This window comes from Lagopus leucura, unplaced genomic scaffold, assembly GCF_019238085.1.
Source record: "Lagopus leucura isolate 7727_CA_CO unplaced genomic scaffold, USGS_WTPT01 Super-Scaffold_100016, whole genome shotgun sequence".
Taxonomy (NCBI): Eukaryota; Metazoa; Chordata; class Aves; order Galliformes; family Phasianidae; genus Lagopus; species Lagopus leucura.
In genome coordinates, this window is record NW_024962270.1 from 14,868,100 (window position 1) to 14,892,618 (window position 24,519).

Genomic DNA, 24,519 nt, shown 5'->3' on the forward strand with positions numbered 1-24,519 from the left:
GAAGTGACACATGAAAAAATGTGAATGCATTTGTGATGCTCTTATTTTTAACAGAAATACGTACAGCAGTAAGTGCCTTCACATGTGAGGAACTTCTGTTTATCAGCAGGACCCCGATGCAGTTTGCATGACGTCTGCACGTCTTTATTTCTGATTCCTGTTACTTGTTCTAGCTTACACACTCTTTCCCTCTGTTTCCTTCTCCTTCCCCTCCTGCAAAGTGTTTGCTGTAGGGCCGTGCTCCCTAGAGCATCAGCACCCAGCGCTGCGTGGCACGGAGGTGGCAGTGGTTGTTGTTGCAAGTTCCGTTTTGATCTTGATGAGATCCAGTTTGAACCGTGTTCTTTCTACACTTGGAACATGTGTTGTGTTGTCAGAGGCCTTTATGTCCTTGTCTGTAGCCTGGTCTTCCTGCACTGAGGCACTGTACCTCGTGTGTGCTTTCCCCTCTGTCTGCGAACTCTTGTTGTCCTCTTGCTTCAGATGTCGAGCTGGACATACAGGTTTGTTGGAGTCAACCGCCACAGAAGCCATACCTACCTCAGGAGGCACAGCCAGCTCAGCACTTTGTCACAGTACTGCTCATTTAAAATTCTATTTAAACACTTGTCCTGAAGCTGCTACACCACTCGTTTCCTAAGGCTGAGAGAGTAAGGGATGGCAGAGGACGAGCCCAAGAAACTTGGTCAAGAATAACGTCCGCATTGCGTACTGCGCCTCACGTAACCAGCTGTGTGGATGGGCAGAAAGACATTAGAAACTTATTCCAGTTGTAGAATTTTTTCTGGTTTATCATAACGGAGGCTCTGAGGGTGATTATTCGGAATTGTCTTCTAATGTTGAGCAGTGATGGTTTTGCTGTGATGTGCTGATGGATGACAGGGCTGCCGGATGGTTTCCCAAGGGAGGGTATGGTGAGGGCTGAGAAGAGGCCCCGGGGCACCGCAGCTCCCTGAGTCCCAGACCCCCACATCCCACCTTTGCTTTGCCTCAGTGTGGAGCTCAAAGCGTCACCCTGCACACACAGCCGGTGAGTGGCGAGTTGTTGCCCTCCTGCCTGACAGCAGGCCTCGGAATAAAATCCAGGCTTTTTTGTGCCACTCTGAGCAGGGAGCAAATGATGAGTTGGCAGTGAAGAGTTTGCAGTTAGGTGCTTTTGCTTACCCAGAAACGAAGCCCTACTGCCTGTTGCCGGCTTTGTTTCTGGCTTGTGATATTACTGGGGAACATGAGGAAAAAGCTGTGAACTGGGCTGATCCGGAGCTTCTGTAATGGCTCTTATTTGAAGCACAGAGCTTCCTGAGTTCAGATCTAGGAAGACATCAGGAAAGTGGACAAAGTCCCCAGCCAGAAGCATGCCTGTGTGTGGAGCTACAGCCCCAAGGGCACCATGGTGGCTCTGCTCACTGAGGCTGGGGCAGAAGAGCTGTGCTGCTGGTGCTAGGCGCGCTCAAGGCTCATTGCACATGGGTTGGGGTTTTGACAGTGGGATCTGCCAGGCCAGGAGAGCCACCAGCACAGCTCTGTTTTCACAGTCTGAGGCTGAGAAGTGGAAGTACATGTGATCCCATAAAACCTGGTTCGTGCTGGAGATATCACAGAATCAGAGAATGGCCCAAGATGGAAGGGACCTCAAGGATCATGAATCTCCAACCCCCCTGCCACAGGCAGGGCCACCAACCTCCCCATTTCATAGCAGCCCAGGCTGCCCAGGGCCCCATCCAGCCTGGCCTTGAACACCTCCAGGGATGGACAGGGCATCCACAGCCTCTCTGGGCAGCTGTTCCAGCACCTCACCACTCTCATAGTAAAGAACTTCCCCATGACATCCAACCTCAATCTTCCCTCCCTCAACTTCCAACCATTTCCCCTTGTCCTGCAGTTATTTACCCTTTCCAAGAGTTGATTCCCCTCCTGTTTGCAGGCTCCCTTTAGGTACTGCAGGCTGCAATGAGGTCACCCCGCAGCCTTCTCTTCTCCAGGCTGAACAAGCCCAGCTCCCTCAGCCTGTCTTTGAGGAGGTGCTCCAGTCCCCTGATCATCTTTGTGGCCTCCTCTGGACCCTCTCCAACAGCTCCCTGTCTTTCTGGTACTGAGGGCTCCAGACCTGGACACAGTGCTGCAGATGGGGCCTCACAAGAGCAGAGCAGGGAGGCACAATCACGTCCCTGTCCCTGCTGGCCACCCCTCTGCTGATGGAGCCCAGGATCCCATTTGCTTTCCGAGCTGCACTGCACACTGCTGGCTCATGTTCAGTTTTTCATCCATCAGAAACCCCAGGTCCTTCTCTGCAGGGCTGCTCTCAAGGAGCTCCTTCTAGTCTGTATGGATGCCTGGGATTCCTGTGGCCCAGGTGCCAAACCTTGCACTGTGCTGTGTTGAACCTCATCAGGTTCACCCAGGCCCACCTTTGAATTGCTTCCCTTCTTTCCACCATGACAACCGCACCACTCAGCTTGGTGTTGGCAGCAAACCTGCTGAAGGTGCACTCGATTCCATCATCAATGTCACTGATGAAGATGTTACAGAGCACCGGTCCCAAGACAGAGCCCTGGGGGACGCCACTCATTACCAGCCTGCACCTGGACACAGAGCCATGGATCACCACCCTCTGTCTGCAGCCTCTCAACCAATTTCTTATCCATCGGGTGGTCACCCATCAAATCCACATCCCTCCAATTTGTCATATTTATATTAGATACATTATTACAGTGGTGTGAAGCTGCCTGCAAATTGGTGCTGGAGTATGCTCTTATTTCTGTTGTGATGGGCAAATCTTAGAAGAACTATGTGTTTGTCATGAAGGTGATCCTAAACGTGTGAAACATTGCATTATGGAGCTCAGCACTCAGCACAGCTTGCTTCTCCTAGGCAGAGATGTCTAACACAGGTTCTTTTTTAAATCATAACTTCCCGTTTCTTTCTTACACTTAATTATAATATCTCATAAGAAGAATAATTCAGTAGTGCTTGTTTATTTTAAATGGAAACAGAGGTCTGAAGAATGGAGTTTATTGTTTAAAAATGTCTCATTTTGAGAGCACATTGTAATTTCATTGGTGACAGACAACTTTTAGTCAAGTGACCCTCTAACAATTCTATTTGTAGTTGTCCTATAAAAGCCAATGTTGTTTTGATTTGTAAGTGTTCATTTTATTGAGATGAAATGCAGTGTGTTCTGCTGCCAGGAGAGTTCCCATCCAAATTCTGCTCAGCACATGGAACTGATGTATTGAAATGAGAGGAGAAATTACAACCTAGGTTAGAGTGTGGGTCACAACCTTTTCCAGTCCGGGTCAACTTGTCATGCAAGTGGAAATGGCAGTTGGCTCACTGCAGCTCAAACTATCTATGCCAGGTAGCAGGAGGAATGGCATAGCAGTTGTAGAATGTATCTAAAGGCAAGTGTGTAGAGACGAAACAAAGGACCAAATGTTTTTATTAGTTGCAAGTAAATTCAGATGAACTTCAAGACATTCATTTTACCTACTGTTTTCTGATGGGGTTCTAGTTCTGTAAAGCACTTGGTTATGTTCTGATGAGCTGAGTACAGCTTTCTAAGAAGCCATCAAGGGATGGTTTGGGGTAAGTTAGAGAGTATAGTGGAGAGTGGCACTGCTGTGTTCCTGTGTGCTCCTGGAGATGGGTGTTTATGGGAAAGGCTTCCTACAGTGAGGTGTCCCTGTGAATAACTGCTCAAACCATGCACAAAATATTATCTGTTGCCAAACCACAGGAGCAACATCCAGTCTTCAGCTCTGCTTTCCTCTTGTACTGTGATGTGGTATTATCCACAGGCTCTTCTGATAGTCTTGTTTTCTTCTGTTGAGCAGTTCTCCTCTGCCATGACTGAGATGGAGCGAGAGCCCTTACGGCAGGTCTGTGTCACTCCAGGATTCCCCTCTGCAGAGAGCAGAGGAAACGAATTTAGCCTATTGTCTTCAACAGGGAGTCCATCTTCCTAACCTTATCTGAATTCAAGAGACTGTGTCCTCAGAGTGCACAACCCAACTCATGCTATCTGCATACTTGAAAAACAGATGGAAGCCAAAACAATCTTGTGTGTGTTCACCAGTCCGTCTCCTGCATAGGGACCAGGAAATCAACAGAGTTTCATTCTCTTTAATTTTAAATTCTTATTATTTATAGCTCTCTCCTACAATTCCCTGCTGGGAATACCAAGCAGTGAATATAGAGTTTCCTTATTGTGTGATTATTGAGACCTGATCTGGGATCTAGTTTCCATTTACTTTACTTTCAGTAGCTTTATTCAAAGGGACTAAGGAAAAGAGACTCATCAATTATTGAAATGAATTCAGCTTTGTTCCCAAAGTTTGCGTGATGCTGAAGACTTAAAAACAGGGTGCATGAAAGTCTGCTTGGGTTAATGTATGTTGCTGGAGAAGATTAAAACACTCTCAGTGCTCTTAAAGAGCTCCTGGATAGTCAGTAACACTAAAAGTAGTAATTGTGTTCGCCTTATGTATAGGGCATATTTTCACTGTGTTGCTCCTTACCTGAAACTTTCAGTATGATAAAACTGTTAAGCACAACGTGGTATTTTCAGTCTGTTTTACATGTTATTTACCTCAGGCATTATTTCCTATTTTCTTAGAAAAAGAAAACAAGATTTGGTATCTAATTTGTCTCATGGTAGTTCTGTGCACCAAAAAACTATCGGAGATGCTGGGAAATCTGTCTTTGTGCTTCTGCACCATTTGTTGATGGAAAAAAGCTGATAAAAACGGCCAGCGTTCATTGTGGAAAATGACAGGAAAATGTTTTTTCCCCTTTCAGGAGCTTGAAAATTGGAAGTATTTGTGAGAATTATTAGACTTTATGTGGGGAAAAAAAAGTTGGGGTCTAGATGGATTTCAGAGCAGGGTGAACAGCCGAATTACAGTGTAATTGCTTTCGTGCTTGAGTTTGCACTGAGAAGTTGTGTGCTTGAGTTGTTTGTTTATAGCATTTAAGTTTTAGCATTTCACGGGGAAGTTTTAGGTGCTTGTTCAGTCCAAGGCAGGAGGTGTAATGCTGTGTAACTGTTTAGGCCACTCCAATCCAAAGGGCATAGGTTCTGTTGAAATTAATCACAGAATGGCAGGGGTTGGAAGGGACCTCAGATGATCACCAAATCCAACCCCCTGCTAGAGCAGGTTCCCTAAAGCAGGTTGCACAGGCAGCCATGCAGACAGGTCTTGAATACCTCCATAGAAGGTGGCTCTGCCACCTCTCTGGGCAGTCTGCTCAGTGCACTGTCACCCGTACAGTAAAGAAGTTCTTCCACACGTTTGTGTGGAACTTCCAATGTTCAATTCCTTTGCTGCTAGTTCCTTTGCTAGTGGGGTAAAGGTCTCTTGCCAGGTATTTCATGGTCTGGTGTTGAAAAAAAAAAAAGAGGGGGGGGGGGGGAATTCATTTATAGATCTCCAAATCAGAAAAGTAACACAGTTATTTGGGTAACATATTCATTGCAGATCAGCAACTTGACTTTAGTCCTGTAGGAGGAAAGACACAGAACGGACAGAGGAAGGAGCTTTGGAAATGATCTTTCCCACAACTCTGCCAAATGTCTCCACCCCAGAGCAGGAGGGGCTGCAGCCCAGAGGGAAACGTCTGCAAAGGCACCTCTCAAACTCAGTTGTAGACTTCATAACATATAGAAGAGCATCAAGCTATCAAGTATGAAATCTTCATTGCTCTATGTCCTGGCACTACTGCTGTTGATTTTTGAGGTGCCTCTTACACTGTGGTGGCAGTGGAGAATGAAGGCATTACACAAAGCGATTTATTCGTTCCAATTTCTGTATTGTTCACTTTGACAGAAACTCTTTAAAAATCTGCCAGATACTGAAGTGATTGGGAGATCAAGGTCACCAAACTCTTGTTTTTAGGCTAGATAGGCTGCATTTTAAGCAGTTTGCTTTAGTGCCCTCCCCTTCTCCTCTCCTGACCTCGTTAATGTACCAGGCTCCTGGAAGCTGAGGATTTTTTCAGGATCCAGCTGGCTTTGGTCTCTTCCTAGAAAATTTTACAGATTTTTTATCTACTACTGTGTTCTTTTGCATTTTGAGTAAAACATATTTGAGAATAAAATGCTTCTGCCTCCATATGCATATGTAAGTCAGGACAGAGCAATCCGTAGTTATTTGGACCTCTGGCAGTGTATATTTACAGTCTATTTGACCTCAGAGGAAATTATGAGTGTTCGGCTGGAATCTGTGACATTTGAGCTGGGTTATTTAGCTGTGGCCTTATAAGAAATAATGGTCAGAAAAATGAACGCATAAAAATCTTAAAAACCTTGAAGCCTGTGTTAGAGATGCTGTAAGCTTTGATCAGAATTTGGAAAAAAAAAAATCAGGCAAATATAAGGATACGTTTTTTGTGTTTTTATTCTTAATTTCTAAGTCAGACTTGGAGAAATAATAGCACGTTGCTAAGTCTAACGAAGCTTCTTTGCACTCAAAATAATTTGATACAGAAATTCTTAAATATTTGCACTTTTAAATGCCTTGAAAGTCCAAAACTTTTCACCAGCAAACTTGAATGGTCTCAATCTTGTTAGAAACCATTCATAAGATGGAGATGAGAGCAGAGAACCTACGAGGTATTTGCGTGATCATTTGTGTAGCTGTTGTGCTTCTTGCAGTCTTCGTAAGCCATCGGTATCTGCAATTTTTTTGAAGCTTCTTCTGGAATCTGTCAGGAGAGGAGGCCGTGCTAAGGTGGGATGCATCGCAAGCACCAAGGGTATGACATGAAGTCTGGGAATGAAATCTTCTCAATTGCTTTCTGTGTGGGGAGATGAATGTATCTCTTCTTCCCCCCCACTTTTTTTGTTCTTTTGTGCTCTGATAGTTTTCCTGTAACGGCATGGCGGAGACAAAGCACACAGTGGAACCAATTGGAGAAGCGTTGTACAAGGCTGGAGAGAGAAGAGAGACGACTTGGATGTCTTTCTGGAGAGTGGATTTTTATTAATTGCTATGGCTGTGTCCTCTGATTACCTGATTTGATAGGTCAGCTAAGCTGAGGGAGCTGTACAGGCAAAGATCTTCCTGTACACTGCAGGTGACATCCGTGGTTTTGAAGAGCACACGATCAATAATCTTAGTAGAAATGTGTTCTCTGACCAGCAAATCTTCCCCCAAATGTTGGAGCATTGAAGAATGAGTGACAGAGACAGGGGATGGCAGTCAGCTTGTGGCTGGCTCCGGCAGCTGACTGCTTGGGGCATGAAGTGTGCTGGGAGCAGGCAGGGTGGCCGTGGGCCTCGTGCTGGGCTCAGGTGACAGACAGGACTTGTAGCAATGAGGGGCTGCAGGATCTGCCAGTACTCTAGCTGAATTAAAGCACAGCCAAAAGGGCAGAGATGTGGAACCAGTTGATATGGTGAGTCTGATGTAATACCCCGAGCCTTTGTGAAGATCACATCCAACCAAAGCTATTAAAAGTCTTACTGGGTTTGCTCAAGTAGAGCAAATCCTCTTTCCTTTAGGGTTAAGACCTGAAAATACCCACTTACCTAAAATTAGGGGCTGTAAATGACTTCTCCCCTTTGGGCATCCAGAATTTTCATCCCGATTCGGTCTTTCTTCCCTGAGTTCATGCATTGTTGCTACGTGCCTGCAAATTCCAAACGTTATGGATGTCAGTTCCCAGGCTCTGCCATTCTGTGGATGATATATAAATAAAATATAACTCCAAGGAATGGTTTTTGGGTTTTGGTTTGGTTTTTTTTTTTTTTTTTTTTTTTTTTTTTTCTTTTTTCCCCTAAATATTTACAGTCGCAGGCATTTCTCGCTTTGTAGAGCAATAAATTTAATACATTAGCTAGCATATTTATTTATTAATTATTTATTTGTAGATGATTTCAATTTAAAATGAGATTTCAGGTAACAAGGTAGGCAAACATGTTTTAACAATCCTGCAATATAAATTACTGTAGGTGGCAGATCCCTACAAAAATTATTACAGGCAGATTCACAATGCAAAAATTATGTGTATGACAGCAAGCAGAAAGACAAATTACTTAGAGGCTATGTACATGCTCTTTTGTAATTGCTCATAAATTATTATGGTTCATGTTAAAATGCATCTAGAATCCCTAGACATCTAGATTTATTCAAAATAAGAATAGCAGCAAATAGCCAGGAAACATTAGGGAAGGAGGTGCAGTGCACACTTTGGGTGATTGCTAACACAGAAGTGCAGTAACTTATTGCCAACTGACTTAATCTGTTTTTTATTTTATAAATTTGAAACCTTCTGTTTCAATTCACCATCTCCTCAAGTTGCTGTAGCCTGGACAGAGAGCTGGGATGGTCCTGGCTAATAACTGCAGTGCGCCCACCGTGACTGAGTGCTGCAGAGCTCTCACCCATGCAGGGCTCTCCTGTAGCACAGCCCTTTCACGTACTACAAAATAGGATTGCATTCAGTCAGTGTTCTGCTGGAGATGTGGGACAGACAGACAGACGGGCAGCCTTACTTCCTCTGGAAGCCAGGCTAGAAATGGGACAATGTTTTCTATATTGTCTCAATGCTCTAAATTTTAGAGCATATTTCAAAGAATTGTCTTAGCTGAAATTGTCTGAAATACACTCATGATGGAGAGGATTTGATCTGAATGAGCTCTCAATCAGGCATTTATTAAGGATCAGCTGATTATTGCGTAGCAGAGGAAAGATATATACATTTTTTTAATACGGTGTCTCTAACGCCATCGCTTTTGTCTTCTTAGTACCCTAATTTCTTTACCTATTGAGATCCAGCCCAGCCAAAATGACAGCAAACTTTGTTCTTGATAATGGAGCGCTAAACTCCACCTAGGCAGCTGCAGCCATTTGTAATGACAGCCTGGAGAATGCTCCAAATTAATCTGACAATGCACACGCTCCAGTGACTGACAGCGCGGCGAGAGGAAACATCCCGGCTTCCATGTGAGCGCAGGGAGCCTGACCTAGATTTAAGCCTCTACAGCTTCATAAGTGGGAACATTCCTGACCGTACTTAACAAGAAAAAGAGAGTAAGGGGAAAAAGTCATCTCCTGTTTGATTAGCCTTTCTTCAAAAACTAAGATTTCATTAGGGAGCTCTGTGAGACTTTCCCCTCCCCTCTGCAGATGTCATCAGCCCTGCAAAGGACGGTGGCTGTGCTCTCTGTGATGAGCACCTTGCGCGCTGCAGGAGCGCCCTGCTGCAGCCACTGCTGGCTGTGCTCTGCTCACTGCCCAGGGCCGGCCTGCATGCTGAATTCTTCCCCTTGACCGCCCTTAATGGGAAGAAGGCCCCAGTGTAAATCTTCCTTTCTTTTGGTTCTCCTTTTGGGATGCAGGTGCTGACTGTGTTCAGCTCGCTGTGTCCCAGGCCCCGAGTGCCCCCACAGCCCGGCAGAGCCCCGGCCCAGCCTCGCACTACTGGGCAGCCAGCAGTGGCCTTGCATCTCTATTGTCCTGATTCGTGCGACCGTTCCTGTATCTTTCATCTGTTCCAGTGTTGTAACACAGCTGTAACAGTTCAGCAGTTGTAATTTTGAAGAAAAGGGTAGCAAAGTGCTTGGCAGATGGGAGAAGAAATTTTCAAGTGACAGTGGAGGCTGAGGGAGATGAAGGGCGGTTAATGTTTCTTTGAGCTGTGCTTGTCAAAACGCAGTGTCTGGTGTGGCTGTGGGGGGAAATTTTATGGGAAACAGTGGCATTTACAGCCTCTAAAGCTGGATTTCCACACTAGGTCAGAGCCTAACTGCGTAACTCTTTGTAATTGTGGCTCTGCTTTGTGATAATGGAAAACCGGCACGTTTCTGCTTGACCAGAAGGCTTTCTGCATGTACCTGGACGTCAGTTATTCTTTACTGTGCTTTAACTTTGCTGAGCCAGCACAGGTTTGAAAGCTTTAGATGACATTTACAGGATTAGATTGACAAAAGATTGAGTTATTTAAAAGACAAAAGATTAAGTTAATTAGATTGGTGGAATTAGTTTGGATCTGAATTCCAGTTCTGGACACCCCTGTTCATTTGAGCTTACACGTCTACTTAGAGTGTTGTGACTTTGCTAAACTACAGAGGAAGAAAAGTGTTTGAGAGTGTCTGCATGTCCTGGAGAATGCAGATGAGAAATCTGGATTGCTCAATGTTTCCTTTGACATTCCATACTGGGAGAATGAGGCTGTAAACTCTGCAATCCTTTTTAATTGTAAGCTTGCACCTACCTAAAGAAAAGGACTTAAAAAAACCCACAAACAACAGCAGCAAAACAGCACAGAGCTTCTTTGACAAAGCTCTGCATTGAGACCAATTCCATGCAAATGCCCTTAATGCCACCTATATATATAACATTATTCATGGCGTCGGAGCAGTGCTTAACTGTAAAAACAGATTGGAGTGAGTTGGGGGATTTGGATTCCTATCCCAGCTCTGCTCCTGGCTGCCTGTGTTTGTGTCACTGCACAGCAGAGAGGGAAGGGGGCAGTGTGTGATGTGGTCCTAGCAAGAGACTGTTTGACTTCTAGCATGCAGCTTTGATGATAAAAAGGATCTTATAAAAATAGAGGGGATGCGTTGAGGACAAATATTTCAATATGTGATTTTCAAGTAATGATTAGCCAAACTTGTCGTGTTCTGTGTGGCACTAAACTTTCACAGGGAAAACCCAGGAGGGGAAGTGATGCTGCAGCAGTAAGGAAGGGACGTCAGTGAACTGCTTCCAGCTTTGCATTTCATGTAATTCTCAGTGTGCTTTCAGAGAAAGAAATATGGCAGTAAAAATAGAAGTTAACAGAAACTGTGTGTATGTAACCGCAGGTGAGCATTTTTGCCTTGGGGCTTTTTTGAAGCAAGAAGTCAGCTGGCACAAGCAGCGGCTGCTGCTGGGTGCATGGCAGAAGGTGGCTCTGGCCCATCTCCCATTGCCTTTGACTGCTCTTGTGACACCGAGCATCCAGTTCTGAGTCATGGGTTCCTGTTCCTACTGTCCTGGGCTGTGTTTGTTGGTTTTACCAAGATGTCGTGTGAAAGTTTATGTATTAGAAATGTATGAACGGGTTTAAAATAGTGTTCAGCTGCCTGATTGCTGTGGTCATGGTACAACTGAAGCTGATGCAAAGTTACGGGGAAAGTAAAACCTCTCATTTGCCATGACTGGTTTTGGAGGATTCAGGAGAAGCCTGAAGAAATGGTAAAAGTAATTTAAAGGTAGGAAAGGACATTAAGTACTGGATCTGGTATTCCTGCATATTTACATATTTTGGCTCAGTACATTTGTTTGGAAATAAATAAAGTCATATAAAGAGTAAATGCTATTGAAGGTGTTTGTGAAATGATATGTACCTGAGAGCATTCAACAGTTAGATTTGGAGAATTGATGCTCTAAATGCAGAAGATGTAAGGTTGAAGTTGTCAAATAGTACATCAAGGATAAAGATGTTTCAGCTACATGTAGCTGGATATGATCAAGAAATTCTGCAAAATATATATTTGATCAAGTGTATTGATCTTAGGCAATGTGTTTGCCTGCTGCCGGTCTGCCTTGCAGTCTTTTTCTTTGGTCATGTTCTTGGTTGACTTTGAGATTTCCTGGTTTCCTAGGAATAAAAAAGATGGAATGAAAAGGTCTTCGATATGTGAGGGAAAATTCCCTGTTGATATGTATATATGTTCTAGGATTATATCGTAACCAAGATGATTTAGAAGTAACGAGAGGAAAAATGTAGGGAGAATTAAACTTTTGGCTGACAAAGTCGCTTTTAAACTGAAGTGTCAACCCTGTGAGAGCCCAGTTTCAAAAGTGTTTGCTGAACAGAACATCAGAAAATCCCTTTCTGTAGTTGTACAGGATCTGTGTCAGCGTGGTGGCGTTGGCAGCATGTTGCAGCTGTGTCCTGCAGCATGTTGCGGCTGTGTCTTCTCGGACATATTACTGTCTCTGTAGTTTGAGTAGACTGTAGGAAAAAGAAAAGGCTAAGTGGAACTGCCTGAGAAAAGAATAACGGCCACATCTTTTATTTCTAAAGTAACGTAACTAGCAGAGATGGATGGAAGTGTTAGGATCAGATACCAACATACTTTTCCTCCAACAAAGAATTACTGAATTCAAAAGTGTTTTATTTGAGCAAGTGAAAACAGTTGGTTTATTTATTAAAGAATTAATGAAAATAGATGAAGGAAACAATATTCTAAAGAAATTGTGTTGAGCAGATCTAATGTGCTATAATAGTAATAATAATCTGCTCTTACAGCCTGCATATTTTATGTTTACATGTAACTAATAAAAAAATATATGAAACCATTTAATATCTAATAGCTGCCACAGGTTTATCACCCTGTTATGAAACAAATATTGGTTTCTTTTGATTAATTGTGTTGCATTTCATAAGCTGCTTCTCGCTACCTTGAGAAATATATCTGTATCTAATATTTCTTTATTATTGTTTTGCTTTCAGTTGATGGTTGCATTGACTGGTCAGTGGATCTCAAGACATACATGGCTCTGGCAGGTGAACCAGTCCGAGTGAAATGTGCCCTTTTCTACAGCTATATCAGAACTAATTATAGCATGGCCCAAAGCACAGGTCTCAGGCTTATGTGGTACAAAAACAAAGGAGACTTAGAAGAACCCATTATATTTTCTGAAGTTAGAATGAGCAAGGATGAAGATTCAATATGGTTTCACTCGGTTGACTTGCAAGACAGTGGTTTCTACACATGTGTTCTAAGGTGAGTACTGTGTTAAAGTATGGCTAAGACGTACAGATTATCTTGTTCAAATGTTTTCTTTACTTTTCATGATTAAGGTACTCTTGCAGTTAATATATACTCATTATTTTTCTTCTCTTAATTATATTTGTCATATAGTGCTCTGTCTTAAAATTAGTTTCTCTAGTAATTATAGCTACCTCTTTCAAGAGCTATAATTAAGCATTTGCAAATTCACATTTTGCCATAAGCCTTCGTAACTAGATAGTTCTTAAATCATTAAGTATTTTGGTCAAGTAATCTTCCAATCCTCCCAAGTGACAAGTCATAAATGAGCTCTCAAATCTGGTAGCTTTATGACTTCTTTTTACCCTTTGCTTTTAACTTTAAAAAGTTACTCGAGAGTTTAGATGCAGGTTACACGATTCTGATGAGTTTGGGCCATAGGGAGTTTGATTTCTGTCTGGCTCTGAGGAAATATTTACTTTCAAATGCATTTAAGATTTTTAATAAATTGAAGCTGACCTCACTTGGTAAGGTGCTGAAATGCATGCCTCACATAGTTTGGAGCTCGTGATTTCCATCGTGTTCATGCCAATACCAGCTCTATGCCTGAAATGAGAGGATAAAAATTAAAACTCTTTAGGAATGAATGAATAAATATCCCTTAAGTGATCAGTTTTGAATTAAGAAGAGCTTTACAGACAGTCCTTATGTATGTTTCAGTGTTTAAGCAATTTGCTTGTAGAAAATGAAGTTTCATCCTTGTCTGCTGCTCCAGACTGAAATTTTATGCAGGTTTGATGAATTTAATATGAAATATTTGCACGTAAATAACAACACTGTTCAGAGCTTAGAAGCTGCTCTCTCCATCTCTGCCTCGCCTCAACCTGCCTCTGTCTGCTCTGATGCTCAGTATTGGTGCTAAAATCAAAGCCTGTGCTGTGGTGCATGGTATGTAAAGGGAACCAGCGTCCCGTCTGGTTGTCAGATGCGTCTTCCAGGCTCCCTATTCAGTCTGTGTTGTAGCTTTTCAGAGTTTATTATTCTCTTATTAGCAGCTCCATTGCACGTCTGAGGCCACGTGAACTCCATGATTTTGAAACGTTACAGAGATGGTGATTTATGTGTTTCAGGAGAGCTGTACTTTTTTCATAAGATGTAGCTGTTGTGATTATCAAGTTACTAGTTTAATACTCCTGGAAATGTTTCTGCAAATCCTATGTGAACAACGAAGAATTGATCTTAAATCAAATTCTGGGACCTGCTTTTATCTAGGAAATTTCAAAGCCCTTTGCTCATTTACATGACAAAGTACTTCTGGTAACAAATGGGCAAGTTCTTCAATAATTCATGCCTTCTTGTTTTCAGATAAAAACTGTTTCTTGGCCTGCTTCTTGGAAGGCATTGTACAGCAGTAACATCTTCCCTGTCAGTTACGTGTTTTTCTTGTTTGTGCTAGAACTTTCTTATATAATTGCAGATATTTTTGCCTTTTCCAGATTTATGTGGGAGTGCAGAATATTATATGCAGTGATTACATATAAAAGACCGTGTTTCTTCCTTGAGTTAACTTATTTTTCTTTCAAAAATTCAAGAATGTGTCCTTGTTGTTATTGTCTGTAAAATTATAGGTGGCTTAAAATAGCTGAGGAAACAGCACTAGTGATTTACTTTAATTTCATTAGAATGAGGTTAGGTGTAGTGTTCAGAAACAGGATTACATGTCTGTGGTAGACTGACCACACCATTAACTGCGTAATTTCACCTTTATCAATCTGTTATTTTTTTTAGCAGAGGATAAGCAGATGTTTGCATTGTAGTTGTTAACGGCAATCAGCTGCATTGTGAGCATTGTGAGGTCACAGGTGAGAACTGGAGGTTCCCATCCCAGAAGTTTCTGGCTTGAAGTGAAGAGCAAATGTTTGAACTTCCATTGATGGAAGAGTGGAATTGAACACGAAGGGTTTTTAACACGTTCTGCAGAAAGGATGCCAAAGGCAATAGCAACACCTAATGCAATCTCCCCCAGTTTGCTTGGATCCCATTTTTACCAGTCAAAAAACAACTTAGCAAATATGGAAACTGTATTAACAGAAAGGAAGTTCCACTTTTCACCGCATTTCCTAAAAGGAAAAGCCCTTTCCGAAAAGGGCTGCTGGCTGGTGGATGAATGTCTATTTCATTAGAGTTTCCAGATAAATGCTAGGATATTTGTATTACAATTTTAGTGTACAGTCTGGAAATGCTGCATTTTGGAATTCTCTTTGCAATGCAGGCCCTGAATATACTATTTATCTTCCAGTGTCTTTCAGTGGTACTTTTAGGTGAACCTGTCAGCATTTTTGCTGTTGAGGTTGCTTTTCTGGGGTTTTCACATCAGCACTGTGGATCAAAGCATCCTCACTGAAGGTTTCAGAGATGAGAACACCAAAATCAAACAGGGAAACTAAAATTGATCTGAAAGCATGGAGTGGCCTTCAAGTTCAGAGTATCTAAGAAGTTCGTTCGCCAGATCATGTGTTGCTTTTGCCTTCTGCACAAATACATTAGTTTTTCTGTGTCAAAAGACCCTGCTTTTTAAAGAGGGAAGAAGAACTGGGCCTGCTTATCTTGACCAGAGAGGATGAGGTTGGGAAGAAATTTCAGTGAAGTTTAGCTGCACCTTTGCCATCAGAAGGGTGCCACTTCTGAAGCCCTTTTCTTCTTCCCTGCTCTAACATAAACTGAAGCACAAGACTTTGTGAGCAAGATCAGTAAAAACGTGGTACGACAGTAGTGCATGTTCACTATTAATAACTTGTTGGTGAAATAAAATGACTCTATTCCCATGAGGTGAGTCGGGAGGGTGCGGGGCCTGAGGGGCAGGAAAGGCAGGAGGTGTTCTGTGGTCACCAGGCTGGCGGCAGAGCTGAGCCTCCATTTCCTGCAGTGTGCAAAGTGTGACTGAGGGTTCCTTGCTTCCCTCTGAGGAAATAAGCCTGCGGATCTCTAATGCCTGCATTTGATGCTAGAGAACTGCCAACAAATCGAGTTAAGAAATCTGTGTGTCCTTTCCCCTTACTTTATCCCTGTCTGTAGAGTTCTTAATGGAGAGCAGCATTGCTATGGACATGCACAGACAAATCAAGCCTTCATCGAGCCACCAGTGAAATATTGAGATAGTCCTTTCTGAGCAGAAATAAAATTGACTGAAAGTAGATTTTAAGCCTTCAGGTTTTGAATGTCTGTGGAGCGCATGACCAGCAAATCAAAATCAGATTTAGACAGCCTAGAGACGCTGTCAGTAAAACTTAATTTGCAACATAACCTTTGTGCTCTCGCTTCAGTGGGTGTGAAGAGGAACTGAGGAACTCGTTTCAGATGCCTACAGCCTGGGCTGCAATATTCACCTGGGATCCCAGGAGAAACTGTGCTGCTTTTTTCAAAGCACTGAAAGTCTGGCTTCCAAGTGAAAGGACAGAAGAGTTTTTTCAGGACTTTAAGACCAAACAGGAAAATTGGAACAAACACTGTGGAAATGTGCAGTGGTAAGGTCAGCCTCCCTGCAGCCACCTTCATTCTCATTGCAGAATATTTAATGTCCAGGTGCTTTGGCTTTCACCAGTGCTCAGTTCATTGGTGAAATTGGATCTTAAAACCACTTGAACATCACGTTACTCTGAAAACACCCAAAGATTATATCTTCCTGTGAAGACACTGTGGTGTCTTTAATTGTCTTTAATTGTCAGACGTCCAAGAGGAGCACATCTAAGTAGTTGCTGTGCTACCCATCTCAGAGATACCTCTCAGAGGTATCTTTGCACTCTGGTACAGATTTGTTTTCATAACTGTACCATATCAGGTGTTTCAGAAGAAGGCAGCAACATTTCACACTTAGAGCAAGTGAATGGACGTGGCAGGGCTTAGTACTCCCAGGGTCTGCATGACATTAACATTAAATGTCACACATTAAACGTATGTGACATTTCCCCGTTAAATGTGACAGGTTCTATATAAACAAAATCCCTGTGATATATAGCATTTAAAACTTGAATACGGTGCCAGAACACATACAACATAAAGTCACCATGAATCATGATGAAATAAAATGTAACTTATGGAGATATAATGTTTTGGCACCATCAAAATGGAAAGTCAAATCAGAATGTTTCTACTTTTCTGTCTAAAATTGTGTGATAACTGATGGTGCTCCTGCAAATCATGTTGATGACAGTCTTTATTGAGAGAAATCAGTTCTATACGTTTCTTTTGATACAATTGAAGAAAATGAAGATTTGTTTCCATTCCCTAGTGGTGTGCATATTTGTATTCACTTGCTCTCCTTCTCTGAAGCTGTAAAATAGAAGATATCTATCCTCCTTCTTTCTGAAAGCCAGTGTTTATGTCAGTCAGAAGCTTCTGGAGCAGTCGGGGCTTCAAGCAGCAATGCCTGTGTTGCTCAGTAGCTGGAGAGCTTCTAGCAACTTCCCTGTTGCAGAACAACACACGAGAATGAGAATATTGTGTATTTAGTTTTCCTCGTCAGCTTTGGGTGCCACTGAAATGACTGACATTACCCTCTAGTCCCAGCAGGTTGTCTTAGCAAGAGCTCCATGCGCTGCAGTGCATCAGTAACATTTCTTCTCACCATCACTGGTTGATGGTGGATGAAGTGCCTTCCCTGGTGGGCTTCAAACCTTCTCCCAAACCTTCAGGTTGGGAGAAAGGATATGAAATGGAATGACTGCTTCCTCACACAGTTGTTTTGGCCTTTAGGAGACCCGATGAAAAGATGTTCAGCCCTCCTCATCCCTCTCCATTCCAGCACATCAAGGCATTTTATTTCTCTGCTGTTCTCCAAATAACAAAGGAGAGGAATATGCTTACCCGGGTACCACTCCTGCTGAAACCCACATCAAAGTTGTAACCCCTGCATTTCAGTAGGCAGCATCATATGTGTCCTGAGAGAGGACAGACAGAAGTTTTCCTGAGGAAATGCATCGAGTATGACATGAGGTATCTATCGGGAAGTAAACTGGTATTTGGTACATGATCTCAGGAAAATTTCATCTTTTCTGGCAAAAATAACTTTTTGCTAGGTAAGACACAATCAGGAGGACTCAGCTGCAGGAGTTAAGCAGCTCTCCCTGCAAATTGGCATGATGACATTCACGTCGTGTTTACTCATGATGGCATTCTTTTCATACCCCATCAGATAATAACTGTTCCATTGTTTTGTGTGCTTAACAGTCTGCACAGAAACAGAGGGGGGCTTGTTTTTTCTCACTGCATCTACAGGTAGGACTTAGATGCATGAGGAAGGATATACTCCATCTTTTTTTTTTTCCTCTCAGGTGCCAAAATCAGTGAGATATAGCAGTGCAGGCAGATCTAATGGGTGTCCTGAACTCAACTTTTGTTTTGGGTGCTAAGTGTCTAATAAAAATAAAAGCAAAAACGAAAAACAAAGAAGAGTAAATACACAAATTTACCCATGTGTGGGTTGGAAGAAATTAAGCGTTCAGTGCTCCCAGAAACAGGGTATTGCAAATACAAAAGCACTGGAAGGGGAATTCTTAATGTATTCTTTCCTGGGAGCTCTTGTCTCTATGTCTCAGATTTATGTCATTTGTAAGGTGGCTTTTCAGTAAGAGGATATAATTTAACAGTATTATCCTGAGTTCCCCTAAAAATTATTAAAAAGAGAATGAAAAGGGCTCAGTCATTTGCGGTGGCAAACGTCAGGACAGCTTGCTGCCTCGTAGTACTTAAGGAAGAGATTGCTTTCCTGACAGCAAACCCAGACAATTACAGGATTATTTTTTTTTCTGCTGGAACAAGATGTATTGAAGCTTGTAGAGCCCATATAGTTGGTGAACTTTGGTGTGATGTGCTGAGATAGCTTTGTGTTCTTTTGGCTTCTGTGTTTTTTCCTGTGTTCTATATTATATTTCTATGATCGATTTCTGAAAGCTAACGATTTTGAAGACTTGAAAAGAAAACCATGCAGTTAACCTGTGTGATTCAGCTTAAATGTTGAGAGACTTTCTCTCTGGGCCCAAGTATTCCCTGCTGTAAAGACTGCCTGGTGATTTGCATGTCTTTCAGTTGCTTCTGTCATGATGCAGAGGTCAGTAGGACCAGTACGTGTATTGGGAAGGCAAACACAAAAAACGTAGCTCCTCCTGACCCTTAACTGTCTGCAAATTAGACTGTGCATTACTTACTGTTTTCAGAGAGACTTAAGAAATACTGGAGATACTTCTGATAATTTTGATACTAGACATTTTTGATAGAGATCTTGATACTAGAGATAATTATTGATTTTTCAAATCATGGCATTGCTGTTGTGGCCTATATCACCCTCTGCACAATACATATTCTGACATTTTCATGCCACATTTTTTTCCAAATAAGTATGTTATCTGAATTACCCACTGCTAGATCAAAACATCTTTTATTCTCTGTACCAGTATCCAGGAAGCCTAAAAACTCCCTGAACAGAACTGAACACACAGTGAGGAATTACAGGTCTTGGGGTTAAGTGCCTCCTGGTGAGAACGATATTACTGATAGTTAACTTGCACAGATATCCCTGGATTTCTCTTTTTCAATCTGTCATCAACATGAACCTTTTAAAATTATATTTCAGTGACTGCTAAGAAGTTCCTGCTTTTGAATGATGATGATCTACTCTGTCTTTGTTGTGAAACATAGGCTTCTGTGATACACATTTGGTCCAGTCAACTTGTCTTCTTGTTTCCAGTCAGTCTAGTACTGCATTTAAATCTTAGCTGCAGATCCTATAACCATAGACTCATTTGAGTTGGAAGGGGCTTTTCAAAGTCATCTGGTCTAGCTCCCCTGCACTGAGCACGGACACCCACAGCTCCATCAGGTGCTCAGAGCCCCGTCCAGCCTGACCTTGGGTGACTCCAGGGATGGGGCATCACCACCTCTCCAAGCAACCTGTGCCAGTGCTTCACTACTCTTACTGTGAATTTTTTTTTCTTATATCCAGTCTTAATTTCCCCTTTAGTTTGAAATTACTTCCCATTGTACTATCAGATTGTGCTCAATAATCTGTTCCCTTCCATCTCACAGCCCCTCTAGATACCAACAGGCCGCTCTCAGCTCTCCCCACAGCCTTCCCTTCTCCGTGCTGCACAGCCCAGCTCTCAGCCTGTCCTCACAGGGAGGTGTTCCATCCCTCACATCGTTTTTGTGCCCTCCTCTGGATGCGCTCCAACAGCTCCGTGTCTCTCCTGTGCTGAGCACTCCCCATCTGGACGCAGCGCTCCAGGTGAGGTCTCACAGCACGGAGCAGAAGGGCAGATCCCCTCCTCGCCCTGCTGGCTGTGCTGCTTTGGATGCTGCCAGGATCCGGTTGGCTTTCTGGGCTGTGAGGGCACAGTGCTGCTCATTCCAGCTGCCATCCACCAGCACCCCAGGTTCTTTTCAGCAGGGCTGTACTCCATCCTTACATCCCTCAGCCTGTCCTGACAGTGAGGGTTGCCATGACCCAGGTGCCAGACCTTGTTGATCATCATGAGGTTCTCCTGGGCTCACTGCTCAGGCTGTCTGGGTCTCTCTGGATAGGATCCTGTCTCTCACACCACATGGCTTGGTGTGATCTGCAGACTTCCAGTTTAGAGGGAAGAATGCTATGGCGGACCATGTTAAAAGCCTTACTAAAGCCTAGGTAGATGACATCAGTGGCTCTTCCCTTGGCCACGGACACACTTGCACTATCATAGAAGGCCACTAGGTTGGTCAGGCATACTCTGCCCTTGGTGAAGCTGTATTGGTTGTCCTGTATCACCTCCCTTTCTTCCATGTGCCTTAGCATAGCTTCCAGGAGGATCTGTTCCATGATCTCTTCTGGCACAGAGTTCAGGCTGATCAGTCGGGAGAGCAAGGAATAATTCATATGTTTTTAGGAAAGAGGCTGCACCTGTGTCATCAGAAAAAGCTGTAAGTTACTTATTTGTCTTTAAAAAGATCAGCAAACCGTGACCTCGTTGGTCTGGATGGAACAAGCTCAGGTACCAGTAAAATTGTTTGGTGATTGTTACGTGAAGTGTGAAGTTTTAAACAGGAATAAATGTATACAATTCTTGTGAAAAGAGAGGAAAGCAATCAGCTGCTCAATTGAATCTGAAAGCTGATAACACGCTCTTACAGTTGCTGGTAACAAATTAATTGCTTGGGACATGAAGATGGATAACAGTGATTGGTGGTAGTGTTGCTGTGGTTCATTTTAATCAGAACGAGCAAAGATTGGGACTTACACAGTTCTGCAATCAGTATTTCACCGAGCTAATGAAACAGTCATTAAAACAGACAGTGTGTTTAGGTGCGTTGGGGGAGGTTTAAGTCTGAGAGGCACTGTTTCCTGAGCACTGCTCTGATTAAAACACTTCCCAGCTTTTTGATCTTCTACTACATTATGAGCCTTAAAACTTAATAGTATTAAAAAAAAAAAAGAAAAAAACAGAAAAAATGGAATCTGCAAGACAACAAACATACATGCATTGCAAATCCTCTTTTAAAAATATGCAATTCATTTTTTGGAGTGTTTTTTAATCTACTAGCTGTAAAATATTGAACCACTTTGCCTTTTTCCTCTTTATTAGAGCGGGTAGATTTCTTTCACACTAGAGATGGAATTGTTTACTTGTCTCTTTTTACAAACCATCCTAACTGATAGAAACAACAAATGTCATTGAAAAATAGTTTTCTCAAAGTCATGAATTTTTCCTTTAATTTGAATTCAACCTTAGGGCTGATGATTGTGTTAAATCCAAAATGAGATAAAAAGCAATTAGGAACTGCCACTTCAATTTCAAGTGTCCTTCTTAACTGTTTCTGTTTCCTTTCTTTTTCCCTTTTGTCTTTGCTTCAAAGTGAAGCAAAACTCACAATTTTACTTGATTTTGAGACCTGTTAAGCTACATTTGCTTTGCCTGTGTTTTTCTATTGAATTCTGAGTCCAGTTCGTATTTCAGAGCCAGCTCCTGGTGGTCTGGGAATTACAAATGCCTTGGCACTAGAACAAAAGAAAACTACTTGGTGAACTCTGGGAAATCTAAACTCTTTTTCATATTTCCAGTCCAGAGAGCAGCCCAGCTTATAAGCAGTTCCTTGAGATAGGGAGTTACAAAATTTAGTTTTTGTGAAAATATAAACTGATTCATTACTTCTTTGTACCACACAGTGATTCTTTCTCTTCTTTTCCCTTTCCCATTCCTCACACGAGCACTAAAATAGGAATGGAAACCATTGGAAACCGAGTTCTGTGGAGAATGAATGGTTCACATATCTTTCAGAAAGGACTAATTATATAAAATAACCACTTGAAAATTCATTGGCTTATTTCCTTTACTTTGGGAAGTGCCCTCTGCATCTCTCAGGTTCTTTTAGGTAGCACGTAGTCACTGATGTTCTCTACTTTGAGTTGCATGTAAGTCTCAGTCTCTCTTGACATTGTGATCCCTACTACAAGGTCTTTGTTATCTTCCCCATACACCTAGAAGATCCTTTCTGGTCTTTCATTCGCTGGTTCTGACAGCAGAACTCAGTTTACTGGCCTTGCTGGTGGTTTCTTGCATGTTCCAGCTTCCTTATTCCTCTTCTGCTAGCCTGCAAACTGCTGGGAGCACTCACCTGCAGAGAGTTCCATGTCCGTGTTCTGAAAACAAAAATGGGTTCTCCTTTCTGTAATTCCAGTAACAGGCCATCATTTGTTTAGCTTTCAAAAGAAGAAAAGAAAGAAATGGAGGGTTCACATCAGTCAGTCTGCATACCTTTAAACAAAAAAAAAAAGGCAGGAAAAAATTGACCAGAAACAACCTAAATGAAACCCAGCTAAGAAGAACCAGGTAGAACACAGGATCATCATGAAAACAATTGGAAAGAAAGACCTGGATCCATCTCAGCACAGCAACTCCATGGGCTTTCTGAAGGACTTCTGTAGGTGAATTTCCATCACCTGAGTAACCTGCATGGGGGCCTGCACCATAATTTTCCTCACTGTTTACCTGGGTGGTAGGAGCAAAATGTTGTGATCACCAATGATTACATTGTTGACCCTTCTTGAGTTCTTACTTGTCTGCTCCAGAGTTCCTTTATGTCCTAGGTCCCATGGGGGAGGAGAGACAGCATGTTCTTATTTGTCAGTGAAACTGAAACCACATATTCCTTCAAACTACAGTTGAAATTGTAAGTTTCTTTCTGTGTAGGAAATTGAAGTTGGTCATCTACTAATTTCAATGTAAAATGAACAAGATCAATTCCATAGGTCTCTTCTGGTTGAAGAACAGGCAGTGTATCGTTTTAGGAAGCTCTGTCTCACAGTGTCTAAGTTGATAGATACGTGGTAGACATGGAAATCTCCAAGAAGAGGTGAGCACAGACCATGACTTGCTTAGAGGACCGCATGGTGAAATCTATACCATCCCAGGGAACAGCCTGCTTAGCAGAGGGAGGAATGGCTTGTATCCTATATAAACATTAGCTCCAAGGCTTCTGCTTCAGAAGTGAGAAAAGCAGCAAGGTTGATCAAACTGCTGCTTGATTTTGCAGAGGGCTGAAATGCAACTGTTACCCTCAGCTAGTCAGATTAAAGGCTTTTGCTTCATTCTCTGGAATTCTTGCAATTGCAGAAGTTGCTCTTTTTTCAATTAGCAGCACTATTACTAAATGAGCAGCTGGTGGAAGAGCATTCACAGAGCTTTCACATAAAGCTTTCAAGTCTCTTACTGTTGGCTTAGTTAGGGCTTTTTTCATCACAAACATGAGCAGATTTATTGTCTTCGTCAAGGAGTGTGAACAAAAGTGATAGTGCTCACCAGGCACTTTGTTTTCTCAATTCTATTCAATTTTAATTGTAACTAGTGAAAAGGATGCTACATTTCTAGGTCGTTGTTCCAGGAAGTGTTTTAAATAGAAGTACCCTCCAGCGCTGTTCAAAATGCAATCTAAATAATGCAAGATTGTTAGCAGAAAATACAACATTATTAAATAGCACCAAGTAATGGTCAACTATTCCAAGTCATTATTCTTGATTAGCCTGGATCATTATTATTGAGAACGTGACCAAATTTGCCATCATAGCACTCACAGTTTTTCAGGTAAGTTAAACAATCATTTCAGATTAATTACTGTTGATTATACTCAGTCATACTCATACTTTGTGGATTTTAGGGCTGAAATTTTCTAAATATGTTTTGTTTTCTCCTGAAAAAAAGGCAGCCCTTTTCCAAAGCATGTACTTTGGGGAAGAGCTGACTTATGTTCCCTAAAGCATGAATAACCCTAAAGTTATGAAAAACTCAGCTCAAATTATGTGTCTATTTTAGTCCAGATAACTTTTTTTTTCTCAAGTCAAATAGTGTAATTCATGTAGAAGGTGAGGATGAGACTTTTCCATACTCTCTCACCTGAACCAGAGCATGGCATCAGACAAAGAGAACCCTTCCTCTCTAAGACAAGGAACAGGAAAAAGACCTGCTGGTTTTATTACATGAGTGTTCGTGTGATGTTTTGAAGAGAATGGAGTGGGAGGGGAAAGTGTGCTGCAAATTCAGTATTTCCTGCAGTGTATTTCCATGTCGATGGCATTTGCTGTTCACGTGGGCAGTGCGAAATCAGATAAAGGGCTGATCTGAAATTTGGAAGGTGACTTTATTGTTGTGACTTGTCCTGCACGCCACGTGTCTCTTTGTGCTTCAGTTTCCCTCTTAGAAGTGAGAGGAGCAGCCGTGCCCAGCAGGGCAGATGGCCCCGAGGGGAGGCCTGCTGTCAGACACTGGGCTCGGGGGTTCTGCTGAATGCCCAGC

The 24,519-nt window shown here is 42.3% G+C and overlaps 1 protein-coding gene across 6 annotated transcripts in view; it reads left to right on the forward strand.

The window, feature by feature from the left end:
* The window catches only part of IL1RAPL2 (interleukin 1 receptor accessory protein like 2), a 333,005-nt gene that overhangs the window by 155,480 nt on the left and 153,006 nt on the right, over nt 1–24,519 (forward strand). For all 6 annotated transcript variants that reach the window (XM_042876751.1, XM_042876750.1, XM_042876755.1 and 3 more), the window contains one exon: nt 12,445–12,718. In XM_042876751.1, coding sequence (XP_042732685.1) covers nt 12,445–12,718 — 274 coding nt within the window. The remainder of the gene's footprint in view (nt 1–12,444; nt 12,719–24,519) is intronic.